The sequence below is a fragment of the Nematostella vectensis genome, chromosome 13 (genome assembly GCF_932526225.1).
Source record: "Nematostella vectensis chromosome 13, jaNemVect1.1, whole genome shotgun sequence".
In the NCBI taxonomy this organism is placed as follows: Eukaryota; Metazoa; Cnidaria; class Anthozoa; order Actiniaria; family Edwardsiidae; genus Nematostella; species Nematostella vectensis.
Window position 1 is genome coordinate 2120324 of NC_064046.1, and position 18962 is coordinate 2139285.

General features: G+C 41.5%; 2 protein-coding genes across 2 annotated transcripts in view; both read left to right on the plus strand.

Annotated features, from left to right (window-relative positions):
- Nucleotides 1-1318: 1318 nt before the first annotated feature.
- On the plus strand, nucleotides 1319-8870 carry LOC5508165 (transmembrane prolyl 4-hydroxylase). Its single transcript, XM_032376976.2, has 10 exons — nucleotides 1319-1624; nucleotides 2582-2663; nucleotides 3359-3496; nucleotides 3939-4030; nucleotides 4875-4936; nucleotides 5007-5041; nucleotides 5742-5907; nucleotides 6126-6183; nucleotides 6559-6777; nucleotides 8321-8870. Exons 1-10 carry the CDS (start codon nucleotides 1385-1387, stop codon nucleotides 8603-8605), a joined length of 1377 nt encoding a protein of 458 aa, XP_032232867.1. The 5' UTR covers nucleotides 1319-1384; the 3' UTR covers nucleotides 8606-8870.
- A 2114-nt stretch (nucleotides 8871-10984) lies between these two features.
- Nucleotides 10985-18962, plus strand: part of LOC5508184 (solute carrier family 22 member 15-like) — a 23694-nt gene continuing 15716 nt past the window's right edge. The window contains 8 exon segments of the mRNA XM_001628709.3: nucleotides 10985-11550; nucleotides 13418-13702; nucleotides 14409-14551; nucleotides 15109-15315; nucleotides 17131-17360; nucleotides 17814-17922; nucleotides 18538-18631; nucleotides 18633-18756. Coding sequence (XP_001628759.3) covers nucleotides 11227-11550; nucleotides 13418-13702; nucleotides 14409-14551; nucleotides 15109-15315; nucleotides 17131-17360; nucleotides 17814-17922; nucleotides 18538-18631; nucleotides 18633-18756 — 1516 coding nt within the window. The 5' untranslated portion in view covers nucleotides 10985-11226.

Below are 18962 nucleotides of genomic sequence, written 5' to 3' on the forward strand. Positions count from 1 at the left end.
TAATATTTTATATATTCTATATATACTTAGTACCTATCCATGTATATATGTATATATTTTTATTTACTTATCTCCTTATTTATTTATTTATATGTAAATACTTTTATTTAAGGTTGGTGTGATATCGCAAGATTTTTACCGACTTAATAAATGTAGATGTAGATGGCAGTAATTTTTAATCTTTTTGTTCAGATTCAATTAATTTTGTAAATAAGGAGTAGTTCACTTGTAGTGCGTTGAGCATGTTGCTGCAAAGTTGCAAAAGTGCTAGTGCTTAAATGACGAAATTATGTCGTTGTGTTTTCTATGCTAAACAGAAGATATCTGGAGCAAACGAAACTCGTAGCTAATTAGCTGAGCAGGGATCTATCTATCAAGAACCGAAAGTGGACCTTCGGCCGTTGTGGAGGGGGGGGGGGGGGGGGGGCGTTCGCACCCCCTGCCGTCCCCCCTGGGTACAGGCCTGAATACTGTTTAATAATTCATCAACCCCAGCCTTTCCTTTTTTTTGTGACTAGGTTGGAACATTTTCCCACCGTTGTTTTAGGATCAAAGGATATATCCAGAGCTCTCCCTCCAATCTTAATGACACATTTGATTGAATGTGTTAATGTTATATCTTGAAAAGTGCTTTGATGGTCACATTTATTGATAATTTCGCTTTACCTCGTTCTCTAAGAAAGGCTTTTTTTCATTCATCGCGCACAAGTATGGTTGAAACATGTGCTCTAGAGGATCATCGATTATTCTAAATAAGTAAATAGGTCATTTTCAATCAAATGCTACTCACACGAAGTTTCTGGTGTGTTTATTTATATGTTCACACAAATCCCAAAGCCCAAAGACAAAAAACAGGAAATAACCCCATCATGCCTTGCAGTCTGCATAAAACCACAGGCGTTCCACTCTACTTTGAACTTTCTAAAGTATTTGTATGGTACAGCTAAATAACATCATATCATATGAATATTTTCTCTGCATTATAATTATCTAAAGAAAAAACAAATTACTTATACTTTGACAGTAAAGAATCCAACGTTTAAGTTACTTTTAAGTTTAAACTGCTAACTTGCACGAAAATTCTAATCAAACAAAATAGGACACGCTTACTCGAAAAAAACGTGACCTCTTTCACGAAATCCAAGTTCCAACGCTGAATATCTAAAAGGAATCTTTCTATTTTACAGGTAGAATAAGTCGCCGTGCTCCCGTATAACCTAAAAACCAACCTGGTTAGGATTGACCAATGAATGTACCACAAGTAAAGACGCGAGCCTTTTTCAAGGGCTGTAAACTTGTTCATGAATTATAAATGCATTTCCAATATATTTCAGTCCTTTGAAATGCTAGAGCTCGGCAGACAGCTTTACCTGCGATATATACAATGCTAGTAAGAATTTTAGCTGTGCTTTTGCTGGCCATTTTGGCAAAAGCAGATTTTGAAAAGAATCCCTCAAGTAAATATAAGAATTTTGTAAAACCTTGCTTTGAGGGAGACGAGGAGCATAGAGAATTTTGCTCTAAAGAGGGTAGCAATTGTAAGGATTTCGTCTCGCAAGAGAAAAAAGAAGAAAAAGAAAGCCACGAGAGCGGCTTCAAACTCCCCAGACTTGATGGAGTTAGGGTAGGTGAAATACGCTTTTTTTATTATATGTTTTCTGCTATTGTTTATATTTTTAAGAATTGTTATGGGTTTCGGACAATGCAAGAGTAATTTTGCCACCTTTGGACAAAAAAATAGAACAAGATTTCTTAGACAAAAAATTGTTTCATTTTCGTTTTATAGGTACTTCATTGATATTTTTTCTGAAATTCTGACTTCTACACTTTCTATGTAGAATCATTGTTTAAGAGTACTTTTTGTGTAATGCTTGCCATATTTTATCTACTTTTCTTTTCTATTGTTTATGATCATCTACAGGTTATACTTGTTAAAGGTCTTTCCGGGATTCATAACAATGATATGGCATATGTTTAGAAATACGAAATATTTACAGAGAGATTTTCAGTAACTCAAGTATTTTTCACGAAATAAAGTTCAAATCATCAGATCGATTGTATGTAATGTATGTAAACGCGATTATGTATGTAAATGTCTTTATTTCGCTTTGTTCGAAGGGAAATTAATTTAGCGTTAATAAAAGACGTGATTAAAGCATGATTCACAAATAACAAAGTTATGGATGGTATCAATTTCTCGGAAGCCCTAACAATTCTATTTTAATTCTAATTCTATATTCAAAAAGTCAATGGAATAAAAAAGGGCGAGAATACGAACAATGGGGACTAATATCCAGTTACTAGAGTAAAACAAGGCAACGTGTTGGTAACCTTCCCTCTCAATTACAGACCGAGACCTCTTACAAAACAATAAACAACGTCAGATAATGAATGATGTTATGATACGTGTCGTTAAAGATATCAACTCAACTCGTGCAAAAACGCACGCCTAAAACTAGACCACGTGACATGATACGCCTTGTCCAGTAATTGCAGATAGGGTCTATCCCCACCCCTATCGACGACACGGGTTCCTTTGGAATAAGCATTTAATCTAATGTGGGTACCTGTATTTTTCTAGACGGGCCATGAGAGGGAGTTAGATCTTGGAGATGGCAAGAAATACACACTTAAAACAATGGCAATGAAACCGCTAATATTTGGTAAGAGTCTGATAAAATACAAGATAAGAGATACATACGCGCGAAATCAACAAAAACGTAGCATTACTAACTTTGTTCAAACCGAAGAGGTACCCCCACCCCCCCCCCCCCCTCCCCCGTAAAAAAGAGAGTTACTTAAACGAGCAAAAACAATGATTTTAAGGTTGATATCAACAAAGTAAGATTACTGGAGTTTAGAACGCATCACATTAACAAAACAATATTTGTTGCTATCCGAGCCACAACTTGCTCTTTAAATTTGATGAAACATTAGGCTGAACGTTGTTCTCTACTGGAGGTTCTCAGTACTTGGAAAAGAGCAAGCGAAACGACCTAGTATTGTTTCCCTGATTGAGCTGGGTAGAAAAGAGTGCTTACCAGCACACAAATGCACAAAGATAGAACATCCATCAAACCACCTTCACGGGCGGATTTAGCTTTTCAGGGGGGTTTGGCTCAGTGACAAAGGGGAAGGGGGGAAGGGGGAAATTTTTTGTTACATATGGCTTTCTGACGGCCCAAAGGGTGGTTAAACCCCCTAAACCCTCCTCTAGCTAGCAATACAAACCAATACAAACCAAATAAATCAGAAAAAAGTCAGTATTAACACATACAAAGTAAAAAAAAGAACAGAAGAGCTTGCCAGCTCATAGATCTCTCATGGCCCGTTGTTGATTTACTGTGGCCTTTTCCAGCTATCCCGAACTTTCTCACTGACGAACAAAGTGCGCACATCATCAAACTTGCTAAGGACAGCGGACTAAAGACGAGCATTGCTGGGTTTAATCTATCTATGTACGAGGGAGATCTCGAGAAGGAGATAGAGACAGTTGGTAAGGATTTATCTATCTATGTACGAGGTAGATCTCGAGAAGAAGGTAGAGTCAATTGATAAGGGTACAAGTAGGACTGGCACAAGAAGCAGATCTTGTTGCAGGGTATGCTAAGAGATCCTCGGTGACTCGGGACATCCTCAGCCAAGAAAAACGCGAACGAGCAGAAAAGAAAAAAGAGAGAGCAAAAAGCCTCGACAGCAATGATTTTGAGAAGGAAGGGGGGGGGGGGGGGGTTGCTCTTTTGTGGATTTCCTTACTTCTTAAGCACAATCCTAAAAATAGGGTGCCCGGGCCTCGCTCGGCCCATCCCTAGACCCGCCAAGTGAAAGTGTTAGGGTTTGTCCAGTGATTTGGAGAATCATTTCAGCTCATGTGTTGTTAGCAGATCATCGGATAAGTGCCTTATATCTATAATGACGGTTGTAAATACCTTTGTTAGACAAGAGCCAAGGCATTCCCGAGGACCAGGTCTTTGCTACGGACTTCAACGCCTGGGATTTGAATAATGATGACGTCATTGATACTAGCGAGGTAGGGGTGGCCTAATCTTTTACTTTCCCCTCCGTTCAACATGATATTATCTAGTTCCATTCTTTGCCCCTAAAGAGGCTACATCATCTATTCATACGAAGAAAACGTTGTCGTTTTGGGGATCTGGTGCCGAGGACTCTTAGTTTCTTTTCAGAGACTTTCTCCATAGACTAAAGATGGTCATAGTCACTGTTTTACTGTTCTGATTACAAGACATAAACTTTACGAAGCACCTGCGTTACGGCACCCTTACAAATGACAAATGCAGTGAATCATGAAAGTGACCGCGTTTGTCAAAAGCGACAATTTTTGGCTAAATTTTCTTGATATGTTGAAGAAAACGTTATCGTTTTGGGGGTCTGGTACCGAGGAAACTTCTTTTCAAGGACCTTCTCAACTAACTAAAGATGGTCACAGTAGCTGTTTTTCTCTCCTGGTTACAAGTCATAAAGTTTACGAAGCCCCTGGGGTACGCTCACCTTAAAAATTACAAGAATCATGCAGATTTTCCAAATAAGTAATGGAAGTGACCGCGTTTGGCAAAAACGACAATTTGGGGCTCATTTTAGTTTATATATTTCCACGTTAACTTGTAGGAAATGGAGCCTAGTCCCTAACGTTTTAGAATATCACAGGTCTCCCGCGCATTCGCCCCAGGCTCTTTTAGACCATTTAGAAAAACGAAAGCCATTGATTGATGGTAATTTTTAAGTTAACCCAATAGAGGGCCGGCAGCAGGCTAGCTATTTACCTTCGGTTCTCTAATAATGGCATTCGTTTTAAATTAGACCATTTCGCCTCCAAAACTCGTGACTTTAACATTGAACCGTTGTCTCTCAAATAGCTCAAGAGATTTATTGCCAAGTTCCACTTGCTCTTCATGGCGGATGACGAGATCGACAAAATGTACGTACAATTGATATTAAGTGACGAGCCGAGTTGCCAAAACGCTCACTGTATCTGTTTGTTTTTTTAGGTTTGATCAATTAGGCTTCTACGGTTACGAAAACGGTGAGATTTTGTCATGGATTGTATTGAAATTTGCCAATGTCAGAAATATAAAACCGACAAAGAGATATTTTTGCTTGTGTCATGCTCTCGAGGGATCCGTACAAAAGTTACAAAAGTACAGCCATTTCATACCTCTTTCAAAACGAGATATTCGATAGGCCCCTCACCATTGTGCTATCGCCTCCTTCAAATCGCCCGCGGCCAGACAAAACAAAATGACGATCCCGCACAAAATATCACCTAATGAATGTGAGGGAGCGGATTTTATAGGGTGTGAATTATAAGGTTCAGACATAAGTTTGATACTTTATTTCAAACAAAAATGGCAAAGTTCAAATTGTAAGGTTGTGTTAAATTTTATTCGCTCGATTTATTGCATAGATGTTCCTTGTGTAATATAAAACAAAATAAGCTTTACTATTTTTTGGTAGATGGTCCGTTCCAAATTGTAAGACTCTTGATTTGTCTGAATTTGCCCAATTTGGGCGAAATTACTACTTTTTTCATGATCTATGGCAACTTTGCTCAAGAACGGATAATCTACCAATAAAATACTCAAGCTAATTTTGTTATTTATTATGCAAGGAACCTCCACGCAAAATTTAAACAAAATGTGAGCTAACACAACCTTACAATTTTAATTTTGCCATTTTTTGCTCCAGTTTAACTTATTAGTCTTCATAAAATCATGTTTCCATAGGCCAGATAGCGCGCCCGTTCTTCAGCTTCCTGAATATCCCCAAGCTATGGGCGTACTTGAGATTCATGAAGCTAAAACATCCCCGCCACCGCGCGCGATTCAGCAAGCAGGCCTGGTTACCACAGAACAAGGCTTCGGACCCAGTCCTACGCAAACTGCACGAGAAGTAAGCATACCTTCGTCTAAATTGTTTTTCTAGTGTCAATCATTTTTTTCCAGACGTATTCTCTTCGAGCTTTTACTGTAAGACAATATTTACCAAAAAATATACTAAGCATTCAACATTTAGAGCTTTGAGGAGAAGTACTGTTATGGATGGCGACACAGAGCGTTTCCAAGATAAGACTGGTGGTGACTATTTTTGAGCATGTATCTTTGTTTTAGAGTGATCAATCTGACCAAACTTCCAAGAAAAATCGTACAAGGAGGCGAGGCCTTACAAGTGAGTCAGAATGTTTAAATAATCTAAGGTCGTTGTCATTAAAACAATTTGATTCTGCATCTCTTAGAGCGAGTCACACTAACTAAACAACATTGTTCTGTAATCTAAGCCTCGGCATGTTCTTTAAATTAGGTGAAATCTCACGTTAGACGTTCATTTAAAAATAATGTACTAAAATATTCCAATAACCATAGCTCTTTTATTAAATCTAGAACTACTCCTATTAAAAGCTCGAAAAAAAAAGAAACGCCAAAAGTCCACCACGGTACTTTTTTAACTTTCTATATTAGGAAATTCAGTCGAACGACCCTCGATTGTATCGTCTATATCTCATATAGGTTGTGAACGACCTCTCGATTGTATCGTCTCTCATAGGTTGTGAACTACCAACCACTCGGCCATTACCATATCCATTACGACTCAATGCCGGTTGATAGCGATACAGAACATAAGCCCTGCTGCCACCATAAAGTGGAGAAACCAGACGGCTGCCGTCTGTGTCGTTACATCACTATCTTGTACTACCTGAACCACGTGGAGCAAGGCGGAGAAACCGCTTTCATCGTGGCCGACAACGCTACGTATGACCATAAGGTGAGTGTGAAAACTCTTCTAGAAGAGCGTTAAAAGAGTATGAAAAGAGTGTTAAGGTCTTGGTAAAGGTAAATTTGACACAACTGTTTATTTTGTGGTTTTTGCAAAACCTGTATCAATAGTTCTTAAACTTGATTTTTGAAAAAAAATTTTTTCCATAAATCGCATTTTAAGACGGCTAAAATGGGCCTTTGCTGTTTCCCGTGACCTGTTGACCGTGAATTCACGCCAAATCTTTGACTTTTCTAGCGTATTATTTTGAGGCGAGAACTCGAGCTTGTAGGGCGTAACCTCGCGACGGTTTTTAAGATATCGCATTCAAATTTTAGGGATCTGATAGATTATGCCATGTCATTAAGTGTGTGAGGAATTTTCGATTTTCGACTGAAGATCGCTTATATAGCACTTTTCGTGTCCAAATTTCGTCAGAAATGAGAGTCCCAACTTTGATTCGTGATATTTTGTTGACAGTGTCAAATGACAAAAAGTCCTCACACACTTTTTGGTAGATCATCTGTCATTGAGATTACGTGCAAGTGCATGCGCAATAACGCGAAGGTGCATTACGCTCTAGAGTAAACTCCGTATTTTTGCGTTTGAGGCCTCAAAACTTAAACGCGGAATGAGCTATTGCAAAAATAAAACTTGCAGGAGATGATTCAATATTTTATCTTTTATTAATTGATATATAGTTTGTACATGTAATAAAAAATTGCGGCGCGACAATTTTTTTTCCGCGGACACGTCGTTACTTTACCGAGACCTTAAATCGGAAGGTGAAAATTGTGAAACCGATACAAGAAACGGGCTCACCCTCTTGGCCGCAAAAAAGTGGTTCATATCGTAATTTAAAACCCCACTCTCCTTTTTCCATATTAAACCTATTATTAGGCACTCCCCCTCCCCCCCCCCCACCCCCAATTCCTTTGTACGCGCCAGAGAAAAGGTTGAAATCGGTACAAGGACAGCGTAAAAATGAGAGAGTGTGAAAATGGTACAATAAGAGCTTTATTCAGACAGTTTTTTCTTTCGCAGTGGCTATGTGCCGGACGATTTTACGATAAGAACGATAGTATACGATTTTATATTGTACACAGACAACGGAAAACATTCAATACCGACAACAAAAGCTCAGATTCAGATTTACTTGTCCTTTCTCAACAAATATAGAATACTTTGAACTAACTAGGAAGATATTTAACTGGGTTATTTGAAAAAATTTAAAACTGTCGGGCATTTTGTCCATCCAAGACCTGGCATATAGCCGGGCATATAGCCACTGCGTTTATCTTTTGCGTGAGAACGCTACATTGTTGGTATGAGTACGGTACTTAAGGACACCGTCAAATCAGTACGCAATGTGTGTGAAAACGGTGATGAATGTGAAATGAAAGGACTGAAGTATGAATAAACGGCACATTGGACGAGAACGGTGTGAAAACGGCCATATGGGGACGGCGAAAGCAGAAAGGGTGTGAAAATGTAACAGTAAAACTACGAGGTATCTGCCCTCCAATAATGAACACATATAATTTCCTGCCAGGTTTTAACCAACCCAGACTCAGACCAACCGACGGACGACTTCAACCTCAGTGTAAACTGCCACCGCGCAAACCTCGTGGTTCCACCCAAGAAAAACATGGCGATAATGTGGTACAATCACCACGTGGACGAAGACTCCGGCATGCTAGGACTACTGGACGCGTACTCACTCCATGGCGGATGTGACGTCATCAAGGGAGAGAAATGGATCGCCAATAACTGGTTGACAGCGCCTCCGACCGGAAGAGAGCATTTGCAGAGTGTGTATGATGTTGGGTTTGATTGACGTGTGTCAGTCACCGCGCCGATGAAGAGAAATACCGGGAAGCCTTGCGGCTCTAAAAATGTGTTCTAGATAGATTTTTTTTAAATTAGATTAAAGTTTAATTAAATTTGAAGCACTTGTTCTGATGGACGGCAGAAACCGCTGTAATATGTAATGGCTGTGCCAAGAATAGTATATATTTATGCTAAAACAAAAAAGAGATACCACATAACATACATTACTGCTGAAATTTAACTAATTTAACAATAAAATTGAAAAACTCCTAGTGTTTAGAATGTTATATATTATCCACAGCTTATACAAATGTGAATGTTTCTGTGGCACAAACGTTAACATTTTTTCCTCCTCGCTTCCACGGCAGCAACACATGTTCAAGCAGGGAAGGCTTCGTTACCGCGGAAATACTAGCCTGACAGCGGTGCGCTGTAATAAGACAAATAGAGGCTCGAAAATAAAACCGAGAACATCCATACTGATATTTTAGACCCAAAAATACACCCCCGCACTCTAGACCGCACTTTAGACCGCACTTTAGACCGCACTTTAGACCGCAGTCTAGACCGCACTTTAGACCGCTTTCACGACCTCCGACCTCCTTGGATGAGCGCGCAAAATTCAAGTGTTTTCCATTTTTTGTCTGGTTATTACTGTCTGTTTATTAATGGTAAACCGGATAATTCAGTAAATTTTAACCAGGGCGTGGCAACCTCGGTACGGACTGAGGGTTGAGTTTTGGAAAGAGACTCTATGGATCAGCGCCTAATCCCTGGTAAAATATTAGCTAATCGTAAGTTAGCTAACCTATGGAAAACTCTCCGTTCTCGAAAGCCAAGTAATCCCCCGATTTACCAGCCCTGGATTAATCGAGTGAAAAATGGTTTGACGAGTAAAATCCACCCAGTAGATCAATAGAGAGCAACTCAAATTTATCTTTGGTGGTTTTTAATTTTCGCAGAGAATCCCCAAAACACCCCAACATCACCTGTTATTACCTTTACAGGATTCGAGTTGGTGCGTGACACCAGCTAGACAGATTGATTTCAAGATAAATTTCATGTAACTTGCTGTCTGTCCCAGAACAATTATCGAGGCAGCATCGCAACGAAGGTCGCATAAGAAAGCGAAATGTTAGGACATTTGATCCCTACATTTTTTTTGTGTAACGTCATTTTTGGCGACAACTTTATTTGATGAAACTTGTTCTACTACAAAGTCTGGGAGGCCCTAAACCCTAACCCCCCCCCCCCCCCCCCCCCCCCTAGGTTAGCGAGTTAACCCACCTTGAGAGCAGGGTTAAGCCCCGTGCAAACTGCGCCGGCACCTGCCAACATTGCTGGCGAATTTTCGCTTGACTGAATATAGGACAAAGGAAATGTCAAAATGGGAAATGGACTTTCTGAAATTTCACTTGTCTTGTGGTCAGTCGAGCAATTCGCCAATGTTGGCGGGTGCTGGCGCAGTTTGCACGGGGGTTTAGATGTTACCTCCAAACTAACCCAGAGTCAGCGCAAACCAGCGTTTCGAGAACAGAACTAATCAGGGGTAAAAATTCAATCGTGGGTTAGTGTAAATTTAACCTGGGTTAGCGCTAACCAGCTTTTCAGGAACCGGCCCCAGGTGTGAGTTGTGGGTATAATGGTTTTTAATATTCTGTATTATGGATATCAGGAATTATGGAAGTTTATTCTTTGGATGGTTTATACGCGTCCATTATAACGCATTACCATATATATTTGTCCCCAAGCATATCATTTGGCAGCGTCTCAGTCATTAATTAAACTGTTTATCAACAGTCCTTCCCTTTGTCTCACGTCAAAGAAAAGCCTTATCGCGTGCTGGAAATCTCCCCCCCCTCCCCTTCTCAAAATAACCACGGCCCCCTCTAGGAGGGCCCTGGGTCCTGTTTTACTATTTCTTTCTTGGCGTTTTTCGTCCTACTTGTTCTTTTACGGATCCGAATTGTCTAAATATGCTTCGAAACCGCAAGCATATCAAGAAAATTTAGCCAAAAATTGTCGTTTTTTCCAGGCGCGGTCACTTCCATATAAGGAAACTAATATATTCCCTTTTTGGAAAACCTGCATGATTCTTGTCATTTTTAGGGCTGCCGTACCGCAGGTGCTTTGCAAACTTTGTGAATTGTATTCAGAAGAGAAAAACAGTGACTGTGACCATCTTTAGTCAATGGAGAAAGTCTCTGAAAAGAAACTAAAATTCCTCGGTACAAGACCCCCAAAACGACAACGGTTTCTTTATATGAAAACAGCTGCCTCAATTGCAAAATGAGATTCGCTAGAATCCGTCTGATTAGTGACTGTGATATCTTTCCAATCAGCTGTCAAATCCCCGCCAGGCCCGGGGAGAGACTAGACGTGCACCAGGGTGCAAAGGGCAAAAGGTCTACAATTACTGGTTTAACAAGGTCTGCAAATTTTCTATTCACGCTATCGGTGACACCAGTACAAGATACTTACAATACATACAAGCTATCTCATTGCGAAGGAGAGTGGACGCAGTGTCTCACGAAAGTGTCTACGACTCAGGGATAAAAATCTTGCACATTTTCTTCCGAGACCCTGGAGTTTAGCGTCCTTCAATAGCCAGTGATAAGCAACTTAGCTATGGCCTTAGTGGTTGACCAAGTCTTGGAGCGAATTGGCCAGTTTGGCCCGTTTCAGAAGCGCATTTTGGCCATGTTTATGTTTATTTTTTTCCCGCTGACTTACCAAACTTTGATCATGGTTTTCGTCGCTTACGAACCGCCCTGGATGTGTAGTACAAACAGCAGTGCGTGCTTGCTGTCGAATTCAACCGGACGGGAAATCTACAGCACCAGTACTCAGCCAATAGAGCTGTACCACCGAAGATGCAAACTCAACAGGACGGACTGGAAGTTTGCAGACCCAGAACTCTACGAAGGACCCGTGCATACAATTGTGACCGAGGTGAGTTTTATCACGTGAAGGACACGTTCCACCTTTTAGGCTACAAGTGAACATCAGTTTTTAACAGAATTTAGCTTTATATGGAAAAGATATTTGATTTGTTCTACATGAAATTGAGGCATTTGCAACGCAGTTCATAATAGATTGCTAAACGTGTTTCGTGATTTTTTTTAACTGACACATTTCTGTCACGTCTCTCGACCGCCTGAGACTTTTATTGCAAATGGCCGAATGTCAATCACACGTAAAGAAAGCCATTCACTGAATAAAAACATTGCTTACTTTACGAAGAATAAAGTACTTAGCTATTATAAGAAAGATTGACGTATTTTGGCAGTTCCTCTGTTGTGATTTCATAGTTAAACGACATATGTATAGTGCAATAATAAAATGATTTATTTTTGTTGGAAAAGTATAAGTATATAAACAAATACACCTTTCTACGTGAAAAATTGATGTTTGAAATAATTGTTTCATCGTTAGAAGTTCCTTCCTAACTACTTGACCTGTGATTTTATAATTCAGGTAGACAGTGCTTAGCCGGTGCACTTCTACAAAATATGTTTTGCTACTCAAAACATGCCAAGTTTCTAGAGCAGCCTCGTTTGATAACTTGTAAAACTGGTTTAAAATGAGTGTCCCTATTGACCTCAATATAGCTCTTGTCTCACGTGGATACCGTTTATTTATTATTATTTTTTAAGAGTCAAGTTTATGTACGGGTCGGAGATATGTACGGGACCCGAAATAATCCCAGCACCGAAACGATCCCCAAAAGTTCCCCAACTGATCCCGGGGCCCGAAACGATCCCCAGGAGTCCTAGTTTCCTTTGCAGCCGAGGTCGGAGTCACGCAAAAGACCTCGGGCGGCTGCAAAGGAGACTACAGGAGTCCCCGAAATGAACAAGAAATTGCAGTAATGGACAAACAAAGGGAAAGTGGAGGGATTGGCTTTCAGTTTTAAGGACATATTAAACATTTTAGTGTTATTTGTGTTACTATCAGGAAATTTACATTAACTAAAACCATAGATATTAATATGAGACTGCGCGAATAATACAGCGGTGATAGTTATTTGAACCAGGCATCAATAATAATTTTACAAGGGTTTTTTCGAGTGCAGTACTCAGTTTGACTTGCTTTGGTTATTCCCTTCTCTCGGAGGTCGATAAATATACGCTCGTGTGCCGTTGAGATGAATTTCGCGGTGAAGTACACGTTTGGTTGTCAAATGAATAGATAGCGTCAAAGTCATGTGTCGGAACTGCATATGTTTGGTGTGATGAAAGGTCAAGAGTTTGTATTGGTTGTTTTGAGCAAGGCTATGTTTATGTTGTATTCCTTCAGTAGCAATCAAAAGTTGCGTATTTGTTTTCGACTTTGTTTTACGTTCTTTAGAAATAGAGTCGCTTGAAACCCTTAATGATACTTTAAGAATTGCAAGTTTTTTTTATTCTGCTTTCCCTTTGTCCATGATTACCGCAATTCCTTGGGATTGATTTCGGTGACTCCTCGGTATTGTTTTCTTTGTTATTCTATTCTATCGCTTTTTTTTTTTTCTCTCTCTCTTTTTCCCCTACATTTATCAGGGAGAGAGGGGAGGGTGAGGCGCGAAATAACAAAAAAGGCATTTGCGCGAATTAACAAAAGTGTTTCGTGAAATCAAAGAATACATTGGTCTCCTCTCAAAAGTATAACCCCCTACCCTCTCCCTCAAGTATCCCGTCCCTTAAGTTTTTTCCCCTTGACAGTTTGACCTGGTTTGTGACCACAAAGCTTCACTGTATGAAAGGCAAACCCATGCTGTTTTTTTGGCTAAGAAATTTGCGTTAGCATGTTTTGATAATACAGTTTTTTCCTTCGACAGTTTGACCTGGTTTGTGACCACAGCTTCACGGCGTGGATGGCTAACTCCATGCTGTTCTTTGGATGGGCGATTGGTGCCATCTTCCTGGGTATCATCGCTGATAAGTACGGCCGCTGCAGCGTCCTCTTCCCGTCTGCCATTCTTGTAATGGGTTTGTCCTTGGCCATGGCGTTTGTCAAAAAGTCGTGGCTGGTGCTGGTGTTAAGGTTCTTTATTGGGTTCTTCGAGGGAGGAGGATTTCTGTCCATGTTTGTCTTGGCGACGGAGCTCGTGGGACCCGCAAAGGTAGGTTTCAGTTCGCAATACCCATCAGACGCGCAGCTGGGAAGGTGGTGGGGAGGGGGGTACTAGGAGATCGCGACCCCCCTCCTCAGCCGAAATGTATGCAGATATACTTCTGACATAGAGCTCATACCTATTGAAAAAATAAGAAATAACCGCGACTCCATCCGCAAAGCAAGAGAAGCCATACTGATAGCTCGCGCTGGCACTCTTGAACCCGGTGGCTTCAACCGGCGTGAAGAAACCGTTTAGCTACTTAGTAATCCACACCACCCTATTTACCATCTTCCACAAGTCACTCAATTACTATTTTTACCTTTTGTTAGTTAATCATCAATGAACTTTGTACTTTGTCACTCAATTACTATTTTTACCTTTTGTTAGTTAATCATCAATGAACTTTGTACATATACTAGCTATAACATGCCATTGTAACTCATTTATAACCTGAAGAAGGCAGGTATTGGCCTGCCGAAATATCGTTCTAAAAAACATAAATCTGCGTTGTTGTCGACTTTTTCTTTTAAAGGTTTTATACTTTATATGATAGCTTTGACTGCTCCCCCTCCCCCTTCCAACCCCTCCCCCCACCCATGGGTATGGCGATGAATCCCACATTTTTTTTTTATAAATTGACCGCTGACTACTTTAATCAAGTAACTGGTATTTGATATTGCACAACTGTGAGGTAATTGCCATATTGTTTTAGCGGGCTTTGGCTGGAACCCTTGTGTGGATATATTTTACCGCTGCCCTGATGGTGCTGGCACTGAAGGCGTTCTTTATTCGCGACTGGAGCACGTTATGTATCATCTCTATCGCGCCATTTGTATTCATCGTTCTCTTCTGGAAGTAAGTGGAAAGGCTGATTAAGACATAAGGTCGTAGCAGGGGGTGGGGCACTGGCGGCACGTGCCCCCCTCCCAATATTTTCAAAAATTATAAGGAAATGACCAGTAAGGGCTGGTTTCTGTATCGTGCCCCTCCCTAAAAATGTTTGGGGCCTGTTACGGCTGTGAGACAGCGCGATTTAGTCGTATGCGACCTGCTTACGACATGTCTTAGCCCTGAATTACACACTACGACCTTCGTAGTCGAGCATCATAGCAGAGTTGTAAGGTCGTATTGTACTATACGAAGTTTATTCGCCCTCTACGACTCGAGTTGTAGAATTTTGGCGAGCAAGTCGCATACGACTAAATCATGCTGTCTAAATAAGACTTAGGACTGATAAAAACAGAACGGAGGACGAATGGATAGGCTTTATTGGCTTTCCGATCGTACTTCGGGCTCACAGAAACGACGGTCATCGAGCATAATTTGTGTTTTAAAGTCGATAAAAAACAATTACAAAGGTATGGCTTACCATGGCTATTTAACCGTCTTTTAAATCTTTCTGTCCTCTCCAGGTTTGTCCCAGAGTCTGTCCGTTGGCTCCTAGTGACCGGGAGTAAAGGCAAGGCCAGACGAATCCTAGAAAACGTCGCCCGAGTAAACAAGAAGTCGATGCCAGAAGAAGAACTTTTTGCCCCACAAGTAGAGCATAACCGAGGCATCATAGAGTTGTTCAGTACCAAGAGATTGGCCGTTCTGACCTTACTGCAATGTTACGCGTGGTATGTAGTTTGTGCGCATGGTATATTTATTATGTGTACACTGTATGTGTATATATGCGCAATGATATATGAGTACCTTATGTGTGCATGGAATGTGTATATGTTCACTTGGGGTGTGCATGTAAATATGTGCATTGGCATGTATATATGGCGTATGATTTGAGTAAATTGTCGAAATTGTCACAGGGGATTTATGACAACATAGATAAGACAAGATAGGACAGCGTAGATTCGATGCTTGCTTTATTCCCTCCCTCCCTCCCTCCCTCCCTCCCTCCCTCCCTCCCTCCCTCCCTCCCTCCCTCCCTCCCTCCCTCCCTCCCTCCCTCCCTCCCTCCCTCCCTCCCTCCCTCCCTCCCTCCCTCCCTCCCTCCCTCCCTCCCTCCCTCCCTCCCTCCCTCCCTCCCTCCCTCCCTCCCTCCCTCCCTCCCTCCCTCCCTCCCTCCCTCCCTCCCTCCCTCCCTCCCTCCCTCCCTCCCTCCCTCCCTCCCTCCCTCCCTCCCTCCCTCCCTCCCTCCCTCCCTCCCTCCCTCCCTCCCTCCCTCCCTCCCTCCCTCCCTCCCTCCCTCCCTCCCTCCCTCCCTCCCTCCCTCCCTCCCTCCCTCCCTCCCTCCCTCCCTCCCTCCCTCCCTCCCTCCCTCCCTCCCTCCCTCCCTCCCTCCCTCCCTCCCTCCCTCCCTCCCTCCCTCCCTCCCTCCCTCCCTCCCTCCCTCCCTCCCTCCCTCCCTCCCTCCCTCCCTCCCTCCCTCCCTCCCTCCCTCCCTCCCTCCCTCCCTCTCTCTCTCTCTCTCTCTCCCCTCCGATCACTTCTGAACTGAAATCCTATTCCCTCTTAATCCACATTGTTATTGCCTCTTTAGTTATTCATACGTTTTAACCGTTACAAAGCTAGGTGTGAGAAAGGGTAAACGTTTATATTCGGAAAGAGCATCTGGTTTCCCAAGTTAAATTAGGATCACACATTCATCAGAAGGTGTTGGAAATGGTTCGCGGCAATGGTTTTGCTGCTGTGGAAACCTTTTGTATTCGTGGAAGTACGTGTCCCTAATTCTGGTCGCGTGACGGGAGTTGCGTGACAATATAAACGCATGGGCTGTGCATATGGGCGCACTGTTATGTATAAACCTATTTCAAAATATGTGGTCAGTGCAAATAGCAAATGCCAAGTGCAAATGGCAGTTCTGCTATCAACACCGTGGAACACGTCTTTTCTACTGAATGTAGGAAAATGTAGATAACTTCTGCGATTATATCACTTATCATCTTTATTCTTACAAATAATTATACCCATAAGCAGTGATTGGTCTCAGAACTGCCATTTGCCATTCGCCAATTGCCCTGACAACGTTCATTAAAATAGGTGTATGCGCATAGGTAATACATGTGTATGTTATGTGTGCATGACATGTATATATGTGCACACAGATAAATGGCGTATGATTTGAGTATATGTGCGCGTGGTTTGTATATATGTGCGCAGTTTTATTTGCTTACGGTATGAGTATATGTGTTCATGGTATGTTCATATGCGCATGTGCGCATGAGGTTTGTACATATGCTCAATTATATGTGTGCAGTGTATATGTGAGCACGTTGTTTATGCGAATGGTAATTTATGTGTGCATGGTGGCGTGTATCGTGCGCATTGTTTATATATACGCGCGCATTGCTTGTTTATATTGAGCTAGCAATATTTATATATATCTCCGTCATGTTATTCATGAATAATTAATAAAAAATATTTTTGTTAAAATAAATCAAAGGTTTCGACTGGTTTCCTGTCTAAGGGACTCCTGAATCTCTTTTTCGTTTCAGGTTTGTAAATGGAATGGTATATTACGGAGTTTCCATGAGCGCTGGTGATTTCGGCGGAAGTATTTATCTGAATTTTGTGTTGACAAGCCTTGTGGAGTTTCCTGCGAATGTGTTGCTCATCCATAACTGCAATAGGTTTGGTCGTAAGCGAACCGTAGTGGCTTACACTCTAATCGGCGCCATCGCGTGCATCACAGTGTCATTTATACCAGCAGGGACGAATAATCTAGGTGGGTTGGACTTATTTTGGTTTGTCGTCATCATCATCATCATCATCATCATCATCATCATCGTCATCGTCATCATCGTCATTATTATTGTCATCGTCATCATAATCATCATCACCTGCGCAACCGCCGTTGTCATCTCCATCATCACCGTTGTCACTATTATTGTCGTCGTCATCCTAATCATCATCATCATCATCTTCACTGTATTGTCGTCATCATCATCATCATTATCATCACCATCATCATCACTATTATCATCACCATCTTCGTCACTATTATAATCATCATCATCATCGTCACTATTATTGTCGCCGTCATCATTCATCATAAGCATCATGGTTTTCAACGATTATCATCGTAATCACCACTATTCATCAACCTATCCGGCTCGAATTGCCTGTGCGAATCAAGTACCTATTTTATATTATAATGGTATGCTTTGGCTCTTTTTAGGATTTATTATCGGTCGCGTCACTGGTGGAATGCTAGGTAAACTGTGCATCACTACCTCATTCAACGGCCTATACGTGTTCTCCGCTGAGCTATTCCCAACAATGGTCAGGTATGATGTCATCTATAAAGTAATAGAGCGCCATATACACTGCCGAGGCATTTTTGTCAAAAACGGTAAAAAGTTTTCGAAATTATCCCTCTCTCTATTGACCACCTAAGCTCTTTCTCTATTTTTTACTGTCGCTTTTCTTTCTCATCTCAGGAATAGCTGTATGGGTCCCTGCCTCTCAGCCATTTTGTAACATCTTTTTTTAAATCGCCTTTATATCTCATCTCAGGAATAGCGGGATGGGTCCCTGCCTCTCAGCCATTTTGTAACATCTTTTTTTAAATCGCCTTTATATCTCATCTCAGGAATAGCGGGATGGGTCCCTGCCTCTCAGCCATTTTGTAACATCTTTTTTTTAAATCGCCTTTGTATCTCATCTCAGGAATAGCGGGATGGGTCCCTGCCTCTCAGCCATTTTGTAACATCTTTTTTTAAATCGCCTTTATATCTCATCTCAGGAATAGCGGGATGGGTCCCTGCCTCTCAACCATTTTGTAACATTTTTTTTTTTACAATCGCCTTTATATCTCATCTCAGGAATAGCGGGATGGGTCCCTGCCTCTCAGCCATTTTGTAACATCTTTTTTTTTAAATCGCCTTTGTATCTCATCTCAGGAATAGCGGGATGGGTCTCCTGTCCGTCATTAGTCGTGTCGGGGCGGCACTTGCTCCGTTCGTGGTCCAACTCACCCGGATAAACGCTATTCTCCCCGTTCGCTTTGATGGGTGGCCTTACTTTTCTTGCCGCGCTTGCGTGCTGGTTCTTACCGGAAACGCGAGGCAAACCCACGCTAGAGGTCATAGGAGATGATGATCCGCACATCCTCGAAGAAGGTAAGATCCGCACATTGATATCTCCAGCGCATTACTTGTCCATACATGCTCCGTTATACCCTCAATAATTATCGAGTGACTAGCCAAAAAATTGATGATGTTGTCTAGCACTCATGTAATGCAGTTTGCCGATATTTTGAGGCTACGCGAAGTAGCCTCAAAGTGTGTCTGTTTTTTTACTCCAATTTTCTTTGTAAAACACTAAA